The sequence below is a fragment of the Haliotis rufescens genome, unplaced genomic scaffold (assembly GCF_023055435.1).
Source record: "Haliotis rufescens isolate VD_foot unplaced genomic scaffold, xgHalRufe1.0.p SCAF_1, whole genome shotgun sequence".
In the NCBI taxonomy this organism is placed as follows: Eukaryota; Metazoa; Mollusca; class Gastropoda; order Lepetellida; family Haliotidae; genus Haliotis; species Haliotis rufescens.
In genome coordinates, this window is record NW_025963779.1 from 84,716,103 (window position 1) to 84,733,893 (window position 17,791).

Consider the following 17,791-nt stretch of genomic DNA (forward strand, 5'->3'; position numbering starts at 1 on the left):
AATACATGACTGCCTATTGAATCCTGCATTGACACATGACTACCTTTTGAATCTTGCATTAACACATGGCTGCCTATTGAGCCGTGCATTAACACATGGCTGCCTTGTCACGTGTCGATGATCAAATTTAAACAGTAACCCAGAAATATGCACCTAAAAGAAATTAGTGTGAAACCAACATACAACCAACAAGTAGTATACAATCAAGAAATGTATTACACAATTCATTAAGTTAACAAGTCAATACAAATTACTGCACAGCAGTTACAATGACGTTACATAACATAGTGGTAATACAATATTCAAAGGCAATAAATAATATGAAGGCAGTGGTCAGTATCAAATACAAAAATACAGTGGTGATAGCAAAAGTCAGTGATAATGGTATATATTAACCCAGCGGCGACAGTGGTCAAACTTCTGAGATTGGCTAGGCAGGGAATCATGGATGATGAACGATGCTCACACGAAAGCTGGTTCTGAAGCGAAGTAAATGTGTGAGACGTATACACGCTCTTGGTCCACTATATATAGCCACTTAAAATGTCTATACAGTGCCTCGCCAGTTCAACAGCACAAGAACATTAAATAATTTGCCATAACATAATATCTCTGTCCGCGGTATGACGGTCAGAAGTTCACACACCACACTAGCATCTTAATATATACACATCGAAAAAGGTAAGCACCCCCTAATATTATGCATGATAATACACCACCATAATGCTTAATGTTGATGGCGATACTAATCATGATATTAATGGGGGTTTTTCCGAATAATGTGACCGTTCATGCGTGATGGTACGTCCCAATTTCCCGTGTTTTGCACGTGCATCATGTCTCCCTAACACTCAGGAACTGTTCGCGCAGCAAATACTGGAACTGAAAAAAGTGTAAACTGATTTGTGTAATCGTCAAGTCTGAACATGGCAAGAAGGAGATTATGCAAAGCACTAGGATGGAGAATCATTGGTATGCATGCCGCAGGGATGTCTTTCAAGGCGATTGGACGTCAACAGGGCTAGCATTACTCAGTAATCAGCCGACTAGTGCGAAAACATGCCCAAACCAATTCAGTAAAGTACCTGCCCCGTACAGGACGCCTTCCTGTGACGTCAGGGCGTGAAAACAGGATATTACTGCGATTAGTGCGACGAAATCCATTTGCGGCAAGCACCTACCTGAGGCGTAATTGGTTACCCCATAGACGTCTGTCTTGCCAAACATTGTGGAATGAGGGCCCGAAGAGTCGTCAAACGCCCCCTACTGGTACAACGTCATCGGATACTGCGAATACAATGGTTTTTAAGGGTGGAACCTAAGAACATGGAGACCTGTCCATTGGTCAGATGAAAGCAGGTTTCAGCTGCATGTAAATGATGGCCGAACGAGAGTGTGGAGGCAACAAGGTACAGCATACACCCCCAAGAACATTAAACCAACTGTTCCGTTACGGTGGTGCCTTCGTTATGATATGGGGGTGCATATCCCACGATTGCAAGCTAGACCTTGTGACTATACGGGACAATCTCAATGGTGAACGTTACATCCGGGAAGTTCTCGAACCAGTTGTTGTTCCCCATTTTGCCAACCACCCTCTGGCATCAAGACCCCTGTTCAAGAACGATAACGCTAGACCCCACCGTTCAAGAGCTGTGACTGCATATTTGGCAAACAACGCCATTGCAACTTTACCTGGGCCTGCAATCCAGATCTTAACCCCATAGAGCACATTTGGGACATTCGTGGGCGTAGAGTGCAGGCAATGGACCCTCCTCTACACAATTTGGATGAATTGGCAGCAGCTTTGTATCATGAATGGGCGCTATTTCCCCTTAAGATGATCCGACGTCTGACTGGAGGGATGAGGAGAAGGGTCGAGGCTGTCATCCGGGCACACGGTGGTCCCACCCGTCATTAAACTTTTTGACACGCGAATGTCACGAAAGGACGTTAATACACATTTTTATTCATTATATGCAATAATCTATCGTTGTTCCACATAAACAGTGCTATACTTATAGACGGTGTTGTTTTGTGGCAAAAACAGTACCGGTGTTTGGGCAACCATATCTCAATTAAAAGTTCATTCTGGCCCAAAATTGTTTTGTTTCCTTTGTTCTCAGATGGTTGCTCTTTACAAACATCACTCTGTCCATTTTATCATGTTCGTGATTCTTATTTACTATACAGAAAATATCTGGGGGGGTGCTTAACTTTATTTGATGTGTATAGTAACTTCCTGACGACTGATCACTGTCCAAACGCAATTCAATGAGCGTCTCCCAAAAGAAACAATGAAACATAGCTACAATCACTGTTAAACAATAACATATGCCATATAACATTCTCCTCTTCGGAGAAAGAAAGCTTGAACATAGTTAGAGCTGTCTTTGAACTGATAAAAGTACAAAAACTGCTAAAAACAAAATCATTCTGTTTGAATCCTTAACAGAATGAAGCAGAAATCTTTTCGTATTCCTTTTAGTCCATAAGAGTAAATATGTACTGGTCGCTTCCACTGGATGTAGCAGTTTTAACTTTGTTTATTAGGATCAGCTTCAAGTAAACATCCAACTACAAAAATAAAAGGTTTGAATCTTCATGATCTATGTGTATCTGTATTTGTATCAGGAAACGGGGCGTCCTAGAGCAAAACTAGAAACATTACTGTCGGAAAACCTTTTATATTTATTTATTTATTTATTTATTTTTCTTCTTTTTTTATTTATTTATTTTTATTTATTTATTTATTAATTAATTTATTTATTTATTTTAATTTTATTTTTTCATTTATTTTTATTAGGGGGGGGGGGGGGGGGGGGGCATATATGATTATGATTACATCCATATGGAACATCACATAATTCTCACTTCAATTTCCGTTTGAACTTTCGCAGGATGCTACACAGCCAATGAAAACTCTGAAGATAGTATTGCCTGTGCGTGTCCATGTTGAAATCATACATTAGTATGCCCCATCACAATACAGTATGTTATATTCTTTGAACGATCCCAAACTAATACCCCCTACGACTGTTTTTTTCTATTGATTCAACAGAAGCTGTGGTTGATAAACCAAGTGTTTATCGTTCAAAAACATATAAAGGGTTTCCCAAAAGAATAAATTCAAATGTTAATGAGAAAGAAATTGCTCTTGAAAAAACGCTTTCATATCGGGTACTGCTGACTATCGACCAAGCCAAATAAAATTTAATTCATTAATGTGCTTTGGTAAGAGATATTGCACAAAGATCTCGTTTGCCATCCTTCATGTCGTTGAATAATTAAAGATTTGGTGGCTATTGTGAACTCACGATATTATCCAAAGAAAGATCGTACCCAGGGTGTGGTTAGGATATTTGTTTGAGACAGATCATGTTCTTATGTTATGTACCAACACGTTTTCAGACGCGCCGTCATCTTCAACGAACAATTTTGTGGGTGTAAATGTTTGCCTGATGAATTCTTTCGAGCATTTTTCAGGAACAGATATGTTTTTTGTACATACACACCCTCCATATTACAATTATACAATACATTCGGGGCGGTCGGGTAGCCTAGTGGTTAAAACGTTTGCTCGTCACGCCAAAGACCCGGGTTCGATTCCCGACATGGGTACAATGTGTGAAGCCCATTTCTGGTGTCCCCCGCCGTGATATTGCTGGAATATTGCTAAAAGCGGCGTAAAACAACACTCACTCACATTATACTTGTGTACATGACGATTATTAAGAGGGGGTGTGGGCGACTTGCTGCCCTCGCTTGGTCCTGCGATGATGATCACTTGATAAGTATATACTCCGAAACGTTGTGTTCTTCATCATAAAGAATTTGACATCCATAAATCCTAGTCCGTGTGTGTATCACTTCTAAAGGCCTTTCAAAGACTTGATCACCCGTTTATTTTTGAAAGTCACAATATGGTTTGTTTGTTTGTTGTTAAACGCAGCACTCGGCAATATTCCAGCTATATGACTCCGGTCTATAAATAATCGAATCTGGACCAGACAATCCAGTGATTGATATCATGAGCATCGATCCACGCAATTGGAATACGATGACATGCATCAACCAAGTCAGCGAGCCTGACCACCCGATCCCGTAAGTTGCCTCTTACGACAAGCATAGTCCCCTTTTACAGCAAGCATGGGTTGCTGCAGACCTATTGTATCCCGGATCTTCACGGGTCTTCTATATGGAAGGAAGTAAATAAGGAATGACATTAGGGACAGTTCATGCAGTGGTTCCATTCATTGGAGAGCATTCTACCCTCTTGGTAACGCATGGTATTTGCGCAGTAAGCCTGCTGGCCAGATTGTGTCCTCAATGCATATTACCCATGTAACGTAACAGAATGATGGTTAGCGAGGAACGGACATGCCAGTTGCAAACGAATGGCAAGCAATAGGCACGATAAGGTCCGAGAACTCACAGCAACAGATTACTTATGGTGGTGAGGTGAAATTGGGTTTAAGGTCGCGTCTAAAATTATTGCACTTATATAGCGACGTGCATGCACGTGTGTGTGTGTGTGTGGCTGCTTGTACTAGTCCGGACTGATGCCGATTTATAGTGCTAGCCCACTGAGATACCATGCCGCAGTTTAACATGAATACCCCACTCAGACACAGTATACTGACTCCGAGCCGACCAGTCCTTGTTTTAGCCCCTTAATGCCGAGCGCCAGACAGGGTAACAATCAAGTACCATTTTTTAACGTCTTTTGGTATGACGCGGCCGGGGATCGAACCCCGGACCTTCCGCTCTCCGGGCGGACGCTCTACCACTAGACCACGGAGGCGGTCCAGATTACTTATGGTACAGGTACCATATGTTGCCTTATTAGTTGAACAATGAACTTGATGGTGTTTGTGACAGGTGCTACCAGTGGGGTATGATACCTTCAACTAGTCGTGAACACCGTTTATCATCACTGTTAGATAGTGATTCATTAACACGTGTTCATAACTCGGAATATAAGGTTAGGTGAAATGGGATTTAACGTCGCGTGTGTGGCTGTTTGTACTAGTCCGGACAGATGCCGATTTATAGTGCTGAGATACCATGCCGCAGTTTAACATGAATACCCCACCCACAGTATAGTCCGAGCCGACCAGTCCTTGTTTTAGCCCCTTTACGCCGAGCGCCAGACAGGGTAACAACAAGTACCATCTTTTAACGTCTTTTGGTAAGACGCGGCCCGGGCTCGAACCCCGGACACTCCGCTCTCCGGGTCGGAATATAAGAATCAACTCTTACAGCAACTTTTAATGATTAGGGAAGAAATGTTGTCCTTTTATGTTATTAATTATTATGATCTGAAACATTCTTCTTCTTTTGGCATAGACATACCGGTTATGTTAAATGCGGCATGACTCTGGTACCGTAAAACCCAGCAGTGCGCACACCGTCGGAGATTCGATACTCAGGGTCATTACCAACATACAATTAGGTGGTCGGACTATACGCGACCAGTTGAAAGCTTCAGGATTACAAAGTCCTGACATAGGGTGTGGCGTCAATATAAATGGTGAAATCAAACAAATAGGAATTGAGTTGGCACAGCGTAGATGCGTCAGGTAACTGGCTTCATGGGCGTCAAACTATGCGCAGTGACGGATCGGGATTCCTTTTCGATGTTTGGAGTTTGGAGAGATGCTACCAGCAGAGTACCACAGCACGACGACCACAATGGTGGTGGCTCAGTGGTAGCGTGGGTCGGCATCACCTACGGTTCAGACCTCATCTGTCTTGATGGTCGACTCACGGGCTCGTGATGGGTATTTGAGGTTAGTCATGGAACCCGTTATGATGCAACTAGTCAATGGATTAATCTAGTAACGGGTCTGCTACAATTCCTGGCCTTAACCTCACTGAACATAAGTGGGGTGTATTTGAGTATCGTCTGCGCCAATGTGCTGTAGTGTCTCTCAATCATGTGAAGGACGTTTCTAAATTTAACACATCATTGACAAAAATGATGCCCGATGCATTTCCTTTCTTGGAATTTCACCATGTGTTCCCGTGTTTTTAAGGTGAACGATTGACTTGCCTTTGCATGTGTTTGTGACGGGTGCCGCCGTTAGGGCAGGATACGCTCACCTTTTCGAGAACACCTGGTATCATCACTATTTGATAGTGATTCGAAAACACATGCCCATGACATAGCCGAAATCGTATAATTGACTCTCAGATCTCTCAGGAATATGGCTTTCAATCAGGAGATGTGACTCCAGACCCTCATTTAGGGCATGGCCAGGCGATGTCAGGTATTTGGATCAGGAGACCCACTCCCACTCTCCATGCTATATACGTGATGCTATGTAGCTGTTAAACAGTCCCAGCCATTGATGTTCCATTCAGTTTAGACAATTCTTTATTGTGTTCTGTACATATACATATAAGTAAGTGTACATGTATGTCTTTGACTTGCAAATACCTGACTTGCATTTTTCATGTGTTTGTGGTGGATACGCTCTAACCTGATTCATGAGTATGATTCATTAACACAATGTCATGCTTATGATATAGTCGGAATGGAATGGAAAAGAGGTAAAATATGGAAATGGTTTTGTTTATTTTGTTTCCAATAAAAAGCGTATTCTTTTACAATGTTAATAATCGTTCACACATCAAGAACAAGTCACTGAGTAATACAAATGCCTAACGACGTAATATGTGTGAAGGACTTCGTTTATCATAGGAAATCTTTAATAACCAAACGATTTTGTCCAGACTATTTCACATTATATTCAGAATGAACCTTTTCACGAAACATTATGGGATACTAGACATGCACAAAACATTAGTTGGTTATGAGGTTTCCTGACGGTCATTTTGGCCGACACATGATTGTGTTTGATTCTGTTCTATCCTATTTGTTGCCGTGAAAATCACCTCAGCTAATGTGTGTACGAGTATTTGTGATTGGAGTCACGACCACAAGATCACCTTAAATAAAGTATAGATATCGGTATTTGTAAAAGGAAAAGAAGCTTTACACTATGATCTTAAATAATGCAGACTAGCATGCCATGGAAAATGTAACTCAAAATCAGTCAAGGAAAAAAGTAATACAATATATTGTACCGTACATTTAGCACAACTGTCACTAGATAGCGTGACTATTCTGTCTCGAAAGGCGTGAAAGTGTCGCGATAGTGCCGTAAAAGTGTCGCGAAAGTGCCGCGATCTTGTAAAATGTTAACGCGAAAATGGCTCGAAAGTGACGCAATAGTTTCGCGATAATGGCTCAAAGGTGGCGCGATAATTCCGCGTTAGTGCCGCAATAGTGGCGAAAATATTTCGCGAAATTTTCGCGAAAATAGGGGAAGTTACTTATGAAATGTAGTGTAGGTAAGGTACTATCTACGACCAGCCTTTGATATAATTCGTACCTTTCTCTTCACAGCTTGCAAAGATGTAATTGAAAAGTTAATAATTATATATTATGACGTGTTATCATCAACGACTTTTTTAAGTCCACGAACATAGTCCAGGTGTTGTCGATCTCAAAAACACAAAGAAATAAAACCTAAAGATGAAAGTCCTAAATCCTGACATTTTGGACCAGTGTTGCCCGAGCTGCTGCTGCTGCCTTACCGCCGTGTCAGTCCTGTAGGAATTAGAACGTGAGTCGGTTGGAATGTCCAATCTAGGATGAAAGAAATATATTGTGAGACGAAAGGTTCGTATTGTGGTGCGACATTCTTCGGTCAAAATACAATTGGGATTTTTTTTTAAAATAATTTGAGGGACCAGACAAATCACCACAATACCTCCATAATCCACATTTCTCTCTTTCAGTGTTTGATCAGCTCCCTGTCGTTCTCTACGTTCTCAGTGGACCAGACAAAGCCCCAGAACCGTCTCCAGCTTTCCTTCACACTCGTCCTCACCGGAGTTGCCTTCAAATTTGTGGCCACACAGTCCTTGCCTAAAATACCTTACCTTACGTATCTAGTAAGTGGCACCTACTCGACCTTACCTGCCTTACATAGTGGCACTTTCCCTACCTTACATACCTTACATAGTGGCACTTTCCCTACCTTACATACCTTACAGAGTGGCACTTTCCCTACCTTACATACCTTACAGAGTGGCACTTTCCCTACCTTACATACCTTACAAATTGGCATTTTCCCTACCTTACATACCTTACATAGTGGCACTTTCCCTACCTTACATACCTTACATAGTGGCACTTTCCCTACCTTACATACCTTACAAATTGGCATTTTCCCTACCTTACATACCTTACAAAGTGGCATTTTCCCTACCTTACATACCTTACAAATTGGCATTTTCCCTACCTTACATACCTTACATAGTGGCACTTTCCCTACCTTACATACCTTACATAGTGGCACTGTCCCTACCTTACATACCTTACAAAGTGACACTTTCCCTACCTTACATACCTTACATAGTGGCACTTTCCCTACCTTACATACCTTACATAGTGGCACTTTCCCTACCTTACATACCTTACAAAGTGACACTTTCCCTACCTTACATACCTTACAAAGTGACACTTTCCCTACCTTACATACCTTACAGAGTGGCACTTTCCCTACCTTACATACCTTACATAGTGGCACTTTCCCTACCTTACATACCTTACATAGTGGCACTGTCCCTACCTTACATACCTTACAAAGTGACACTTTCCCTACCTTACATACCTTACATAGTGGCACTTTCCCTACCTTACATACCTTACATATTGGCACTTTCCCTACCTTACATACCTTACAAAGTGGCACTTTCCCTACCTTACATACCTTACAAAGTGACACTTTCCCTACCTTACATACCTTACAGAGTGGCACTTTCCCTACCTTACATACCTTACATAGTGGCACTTTCCCTACCTTACATACCTTACATAGTGGCACTGTCCCTACCTTACATACCTTACAAAGTGACACTTTCCCTACCTTACATACCTTACATAGTGGCACTTTCCCTACCTTACATACCTTACATATTGGCACTTTCCCTACCTTACATACCTTACAAAGTGGCATTTTCCCTACCTTACATACCTTACATAGTGGCACTTTCCCTACCTTACATACCTTACATAGTGGCACTTTCCCTACCTTACATACCTTACATATTGGCACTTTCCCTACCTTACATACCTTACAAAGTGGCATTTTCCCTACCTTACATAACTCTTAAATTGCGCTTATCCTAACTTGTATACCTTGTAAGTGACATTATCCCACCTTACACATCTAGTAAGTGGCTCTTACCCTACCTCCTATACCCAGTGCTATGTATGGAGAAGTGATGAAGGGATTAATACTGTTATAAGGTGAGACGATGTTGGGACTAGTGATACAAAAAGGGGATGTGTGATCAAGGTCAAGTTCAAGGTCACTGCACATGACCTGACCTTAACCCCGTGGGGATGTTTGTTTGGGGGTGTTTGTTTGGACTGTGTAAGCTCCGGGTGTGACTCCCATTACTGGAACAAAATAGAAAGCTCAAATTGACATGGTGTCCCCGTCGGGGCATGATGGGAAGAAAGTTGAAAACAAACTGAAAGCCTACGTACTGTCTCTGATGCAAGGGCCTTCATCCTGAAGGAACAGTGCCATACCCAAAGGACATTTAAAACTGTCAAATTTATTAATGGAATTGTTATCCCTTATGCTTACGTTAAATCGACCATACTGCAAAGATCATGAATTCAATGTACGCGTTTCAATTTCTGTTATATATATATATATCGATAATAATGGTAACACTATGTCTCGCAAAGAACGAAATATGAATGGGGTGTACTACCTTCATTCCTGGTTTAACGAACTGCGGGAACAATCCTCATCTTGTAATAATAACAGGTAACGTCCTGCCTGACACATCTTCCCGCAGCATTCAGGTCCAGTTTCCACCCTTGCTGAGCTAGGCTTGAATCATGGAGTTTTATTTTGGCCGGACTAATGAGTCTTTGCATAGTCTAGGGAAGATGTGTCTGACAGCACAATTTAAAATTTAACAAAGTCAAAAACTCCTTGAAGACAAAAGATATACCTCAGATTATAAAAATATCAATTTTGAAATAGAGACTGTTACAGTCTGACGTTTGAATGTTTGTTTGTGTTTGTTGCCTAGCGCCACATTAAGCAATATGCAGGTATTTTCACGGCTACCAGTATATAATCGTGTCTTTGCAAGACCATGGTTGTTATCCTAAGCAAAGTCCGCAGAAGAATGTTAGCCTGCCCCGCCAGGCAAACGGTACGATAGAAGTGCCGTGTTTTAATTCATGTAGCTACTCCTAACCCATCACTTCTCTTTCAGGACAGGTACATCCTCATCTCTATGTGCATCATGTATTTTGTGTGCATCTGGCACGCCGTCATCACCCGCTTCCAGTTCAACGACAGTCTCTCTCGGTCGATGGATTTTTGGGCTTTCGTTGGTCTCGTCGGCTTCTTCGTGTGTTTCCAACTCTTCTTCATCTTCACGGCGAGAGTAAACGTAAGTAATCATGCTGTCGTTCGTCTTTGAACCCTATTTCTGCAAAATCCTTGCGCGATATCTCATGAGTCATGTATTAACACTTCTCGTTTTGGGCAACCTCAATATAGTATATAAATTTGTAAACATTTCCGACAATTGACGATTTTCATGCATTTTAGTCTTAATTTTAAGATTTTATTCATGTAAATTGATTGTCGTTTTTTAAAAGAATATTATGCAAGTTGTCAGTCATCTGAACACAATCGATTTTCACTTATCTTTAACATTTATTGTATTAATTTCATATGGAACCAATGTCCCTTATCACACCTCGTACATACTGACTCAACACACAGTGAGCACGACACATGCTATCTGGAATACACAACGTGCTTGTTGTTTCAGAGTGCACAGAGGAGGATGGGGGTGTACGACGCTGAGGAGAAGTATAGGGTAAGCAGAACTATCTTCAAAATAGTCAGTTAGCATGAGAAGATTGACGAATTACTTTATATGCAGGGTTTAGGAGTAATTTAAGTTTGAAGGCTGAGAAATAATTCATTTAGAATTAAAAGTATATTCAAATGTAGTGTAGATAAATCAATTCATCTAGAATTTTGGGTATCAAATTAAGATTAAATTGATATAATTTAAGTAATGGCTGAATGTATCGGTTTTCTTTCCCGTTCTATCACTGTGATAGTATTTCATAAACACATGCTCATGATATGGTCGGAATCGTACAATCGAGATTTCTTATGAAGATGGAAAGGATTTTGTCGCTTTTTTGAGTCAGTAATGTAATTATAAACGTTTATTGTGACATTTTAGAAATTCTCAAACTCAAGCATGAGACATTCAGCTTCAAGCCAGAGAATATTTGTATTAAATAAATAATAACTTAAATGAAATCGATATATTTCATAACATTTTCTCCGCTGATCAGACACGTACATCAGTTGTAAATGTTAGGTGTGAGACCCGGGATAACAGCGTCCTAGTGCAAACCCTTTATGACCGAACTGAACAGTTGCATACATGACGTATATATACTGGTAACTGGGTCGGAATGCTTGGAAACACTGTTAATATATAGCATTACTGCAATTTGAAATTTTTGTGTCTTTTTTATACGAAACCATGTCTTAGCATGTATACTTTATATATTATTTACTCGCAATGAGATATTTAAATTATTGAAATAGTTTGTTTTAATAGTCTGATATGACGTTAATGTTCGAATAAATCAGTTTGGGTTGACAATTCTCTGGAATAATGAGTAAAACTGTCGTTGGAACGATGATAACAGGAATGATTCTGCTCTTCCTTAATGTTTAGTTTTTATAAAAGGGCAAGTTAAGTCAACATAGCAACTTTGCAGAATTTAATACCTTAGGGTATAATAAATAACAAACTTAAATTTGAAAATCGGAAATAGTATTAAAAAGACGATAAAAAACGACACGCGAAATCGTCCCCCCAACGCAGTATATATATATATATATATATATATATATATATATATATATATATATATATATATACTGAATGAGTGAATTACCAATTGGATTTTGCCGGATACAAGTTTACGATTAAGACCAGACGTCAAACTTCCAATCACTGGAAATGTTCCCAAAGACCATCATTATCGGCAAAGATGACTTTTTCACGAAGCACAATTTTGTCTCTGAGCAGTGGGACGACGCCACAGATCATCCAAATGTGTACAAATTCACTGAGATATTGCAGGTTGAGCAGGATAATATTGCGATCACAATCCAGGAATTTTGATGCCATCCATGAAGAAGGCGTATCGAAACCGAGACTATGCCCTTGAGACGGAGAAGAGACAACTTCTTGCCAACCAGAAACCAGTGAATGATTATCACAATGCTGTTTCACATCTGGACTGGGAATTATATAAATGGAAATGTTGAATGTGAAATTGGACAAATATGACAATATTTTATACAGTGCTCATTCTTTCTATCCATTGTTTATTATGTATCTCAAAGAAAACGAAAAATGGATGTACGGATGATTATTGCTTAAACAAAGACGGTGGGGATTAACCCTTGGTCAGCTGCTGGACAAGTAGGAAGTCACAGTTTAGGGTAGTCTTTTCAGACACTCGGCAATGTATGCATTGTTATTTTGAAGGGTTAATAGAAACAGCCAACATATCAGCCAATGAAAACATTTGTCACGCATTGCTGCACCTTTGCACCGGAAGCTTTAGGCCACGCCCCCAAATAGTTTTGTTCTGGAATCCAATATATGCAGTTCCTCCAATGTTTCAGATGAAGGCGGATGAACTGCAAGGCATTGACGCCAACAAGAAGCGCTGGAAGTTGGTCCGAGGGAAGACTAAGTTTCGGGTTGGCGTCTTGTAACGCAAGATCTCGTGTACTGTCTCCGAGACTTTCCGACATCTGAGGAAGTCATCTGTTTGGAAACGTGTTACTAATTTGTGCATAGCTATTGGGGGAAGTCACAGATCTGCTTTCATATTTTCACCGTTTATAACTATTTTTAAAAAGTCATACTCTCAAGTTTTACATCTCTATCAGTTTTTACATCCTTGTATCGGGCCATGCCCGCAAGCTTACCCGCTCCTTCGTGTATCGCGGAAGGTCTAGATACAACAATGTACATATCTTGTAATTTTTAACATTTGCACAAAATATACAAAGTCATGATTTAGGTTAAGTGATGCAATCATTTAAGAGGCTGAAATAACATGTCACGTGACATTATGGCACCACATGTACCCAACCCACAGAAGATGAACAAGTACACTGGCCATGGCCAAATGTCGTCTGCTTTGTTGGCCCAACTTTGGAAAAGGATACTGGCTACCCTCAAACTGCGTGATGTATGACAACAACCAAGCATCTGTTACCATGCTCACTGCTTGTTTGTTTTAACACGTGTATGTATCTTGTCAATAAACGTTCTTATCAATACACACACAATGCCCTGTGTTTCATATATTTCGCATTTCCAGTTATTTATATTATATTTCATAAATATTACCACAAAGGTCTATAGAAAATACAATAACGGCAAACTGTAGAGGCGATATACTCCTGGCTGATATTGTCATGTCCCCGAGGCAAGGGTAGTTAGCTGATTATCAAAGTCCAGTTTCCACCCTTGCCGAACTACGCTGCAATTTCGGAGTTTTTGCCTGGACTAACGAGTCTATGCATAGTCGAATCAAAATCGAGTAACGAAATCGAAAGACCCGTGAAGATCCGGGGAAGAATAGATCTTCAGCAACCCAAGGCTTGTCGTAAGAGGCGACTAACCGGATCGGGTGGTCAAGCTCGCTGACTTGGTTGATGCATGTCATGGTTTCCCACTGGATTGTCTGGTCAAGACTCGATTATTTACAGACCGCCGTCATCTCTCTTGAATATTGCTGAGTGCGTCGTTAAACAACAATCAAACAAACAAACGAAATCGACATCCGGTTCGACAACTGCCGTTCAGATTTCAGTCGATTACAGGATTTGTAAAGCATGTGTACCACCAATTCGGCATCAACACATATTTTCCAAATCCTTTCATGTTTCTAATCATGGTAATCACGTTTTAGTGCACTTCGCGAAGTAAGTTTTATCACAATATAGATCTTGGTTTATCGATCTGATGTCTTGACTGAGCGCTGCCATTTGGTTTGAAGCAAATGCAAGTAACATGAAGGGTGGAAGCCGACATTAGGATCCACGTACAGCCTTGTGTGCCAAGCACTTCTCCACGATAGGACCAGGGGCACATGTACACATAGGGGGTATAGCTCAGTGGTTACGTTCGTCGTTATCTGGAGGCTCAGGTTCGGTTCCCTATATGAGTACGTTGTGTGAAGACGATGTTTATTGTCCATTCCTTCAAGTCACTGGAGTGATCCTCACAAGTGGAACAAAAAACGTTCGGGACAAACATTATTTCGAAAGACTTGTATTTGAGATAACGAATGTTAGCGTACACGCTCGTGGCAATAACCAATAAATATCTCAACACCGCATTCGTATTAATGTTTATAATTATGTATTCCTTCATTATTCTGAAACGCAGCAGATAAGAGGCGGAGACTGGTATTTATCATCCAAACCTGCCCTCTCCTACCCAGAGTTTCTCGCGGTCAGCCTAGTGTATCTGACACAGGAGAGCGACATCTGACGGTTCGTCACATCTCACACAGTCCATTCAACAAGTGACGTATATTTTTCATACGTTTCACTTTTTAAAACTCTACACATTAGATAAAAAAGTGTCATGAAACGGTAAACTTTCATTGAGAAAATATCCTAAAACAATGAACAACTATTTCCATGTGGTATTTGTCCTTTGTTAAGTTTGGGTGTACGGCTCCACGTGCTTTCATCAAGGCTCAACGTAGAGCCATCTTCCCGAGGCAAGAGAGTTAACTGACTATAAAAGTCCAGTTTCCACCCTTGCCGAACTAGGCTGGTATTATGGAGTTAAATTTTGGCTGGACTAACGAGTCTTTGCATAGTCCAATCAAAATCTCGCAACGAAATCGAAATCCGGTTCGTAAACTGTCGTGCAGATTTCGGTCGATTGCAAGATTTGCAAAGCATGTGCACCGCCAACTCGTTGTCAACAGATATTTTCCAAACCTTTTCATGTTTTTAATCAATGTGCTCGCGTGATTTGATGTTCTTCGCGATGTAAGACCCGTTTTATCACAATATAGATCTTGATTATCGATCAGATCGTCTTGACTGGGCGCCGCCATTTTGTTTGAAACAAATGCAAGTGATGGAATCGGATTGGTCCATAGGAGAGGCTCAGAAGGGACATAACTAATAATAACCACTGGTGGCGCTACGATCGAGCCCAGGAATTCCAGCCTGGTTCGGCAAGGATGGAAACTGAACTTTTAAAGTCAGTTAACTCTCTTGCCTCCGGAAGATGCGGAGAGCCAGCGAAACGGTCACTTTGGTGAGTAATATGGTGGGCGAGAAGGGACATCCCTTTTTCGCTTTCTCGTTCTATCGTTTTCGCGCTTTCTCGCTTTTTCACATAAGTATTTGGATTATTGCCACGGCCCGTCACGCGTTGACGGCTTGATAGTACCATAAACACCTAAATAGGGCCATAAATCATTCAATATTCCTTTATGCAGAAATCAGTGGATTGTTTTAAAATCACCTATGTCTGTACAGTTAAATTTTGTTTAAGTAAATAGTGAGAAAATTTCAACATTCCCTCCTAACTGAAACAGAAAACACATGCGACCCTTATAGTGGTCAAGGGGGGATATTTCTTTACCGCGAGAAATCGAGAAAGCGATGTCCACTCTCGACCACCATATAAAAACGATATTTGTCCTACACCTCACTGTGCTTTTGTAGTGGTTAACGGTACGTTTTACACTCAAGGCACTGTTTAGAAACTGAAAAAAGTTAGAAGTGATTCAGTGAGTATGGTTTTACGCCGCTTTTAGCGACATTCCAGCAATATCACGGCGAGGGACACCAGAAATGGGCTCCACACATTGTACCCATGTCGGGAATCGAACCTGGGTCTTCGGCGTGACGAGCAAACGCTTTAACCACTAGGCTCCCCTGAAAAGGTTAGAAGAATGATGTTGACTGATAAACAGAAACTCACCCGCATGTCTTTTGATATCAACTATTTCAGCAGTTTAAAACTTTCTTCGACTCGTCTAGATATACTTGATATTAAAAGACACGAGGGTGAGATTCTCTGTACGTTACAAAGTCGGGTAATTATGTCTGTTACATCATGTATGAATATAAGTGTGTTTTAAAAGTTGTTCGCCTTTCACAGCTAAAAATGTGTGTTTTGAAGCGGTGACAAAACACACGCACGCACGCACGCACGCACGCACGCACGCACGCACGCACGCACGCACGCACGCACGCGCGCGCGAAATATTAAATGGTGAGTCATATATACGTCTGATTGTATATAGCCCAAAGCCTGGTCAGAAAAAGAGATTTATTTTGCAACTAACAGTCATTGGGCCATACAATGTTGGAAATACATGCGTTTTCATGTTTTGTTGCTGGAGGCATTTGTACATGTACACTACATAGTGTGTGGTGTACAGATATTTCTAAATACAATGAAACCTGTAATTCGAAATAACTTGATATATCATATATGACGAGGTCAAATTATAGCACAAGCAGAATCATTTTCGCCACTTAAGACACATTGAATATCGACACTTCGCTTGTCTCAACTATGCATAACTTGAAATGTTTTTAAGGGTCCAGAAGTTTAACACCAATTCTTTCTTACCCACGTGCTTAGAGGCCATTGCTACGTTCGAATTGAGCGTACTTCGAGTAATCAAGAGAACCTTTAATAATCTTGAGATGTATCAGTGGTATTCATCTTGATTGCATAATCACTTATATTAAATTCCGTTATACACAAGTTATTTTCAGCATACTTTGAATATACTAGAATACGTTCATGTGTCACGAATACTCTACAATGGACCGAATCGGGTGCACGAGCGGTCCTCTGAGGCCTCATAATTTGCCGTGCAGAGTTGCCTCCCCTAGTCACCATACACCACTTCACTTTCTGTCCTGATTATGACCCTTGGTTTATTGGCACCACTTACGTCAAAGTGGTAAACGACCTGCGTCACCTGAAAAGCAGAGGCCATTGTACGATTCCGACTATATCATAACCATTATTTCTATGAATCGCTAGTGGTAATACCGTGTATTCATGAAAAGGTGAACGTATACTGCCACACCGATAGTACTGTCACAAACACATGCAAAAGCAAGTCAATTGTTTACATGAAAAAACATGGGAACATACGGTTCAAGTCAAAATAGGGATGCGTAATTTTAAAACGTTTTTAAAGCGTTGATAACGCCTTGGGTGTTGTAACCCCGATCAAACAACATTGGAGCCGGAGTCGTATGACGCTCTTTGAAATCTTCGAAGAAAGTGCATGCTCGATTTTACTTCAAAAGTTGTGAATTGTAGACACAACAGGCTGGAGCTCCTGGAATATCGCTCGACATAGTGATGAAGTGATCCCTCTTGGCGGTCTGGTGGTGTACAGGGGCGACTATATGGATCTGGTGGTCAGACTCGGAGACTTAGTTTCTCTATGAACCCCCGACAACTTATGCGTGGTGCACAGTGGCGACTATATGGATCTGGTGGTCAGACTCGGAGACTTGGTCTCTCTATGAACCCCCGACAACCTGTGCGTGGTGCACAGTGGCGACTATGTGGATCTGGTGGTCAGACTCGGAGACTTAGTCTCTCTATGAACCCCCGACAA

The 17,791-nt window shown here is 41.0% G+C and overlaps 1 protein-coding gene across 2 annotated transcripts in view; it reads left to right on the top strand.

Annotated features, from left to right (window-relative positions):
• Positions 1-13,451, top strand: part of LOC124136946 (cys-loop ligand-gated ion channel-like) — a 50,635-nt gene extending 37,184 nt beyond the window's left edge. For both annotated transcript variants that reach the window (XM_046503028.2, XM_046503027.2), the window contains 4 exons: positions 7,810-7,965; positions 10,318-10,497; positions 10,885-10,932; positions 12,780-13,451. In XM_046503028.2, coding sequence (XP_046358984.1) covers positions 7,810-7,965; positions 10,318-10,497; positions 10,885-10,932; positions 12,780-12,872 — 477 coding nt within the window. In that variant the 3' untranslated portion in view covers positions 12,873-13,451. The remainder of the gene's footprint in view (positions 1-7,809; positions 7,966-10,317; positions 10,498-10,884; positions 10,933-12,779) is intronic.
• The last annotated feature ends 4,340 nt before the right edge of the window (positions 13,452-17,791 follow it).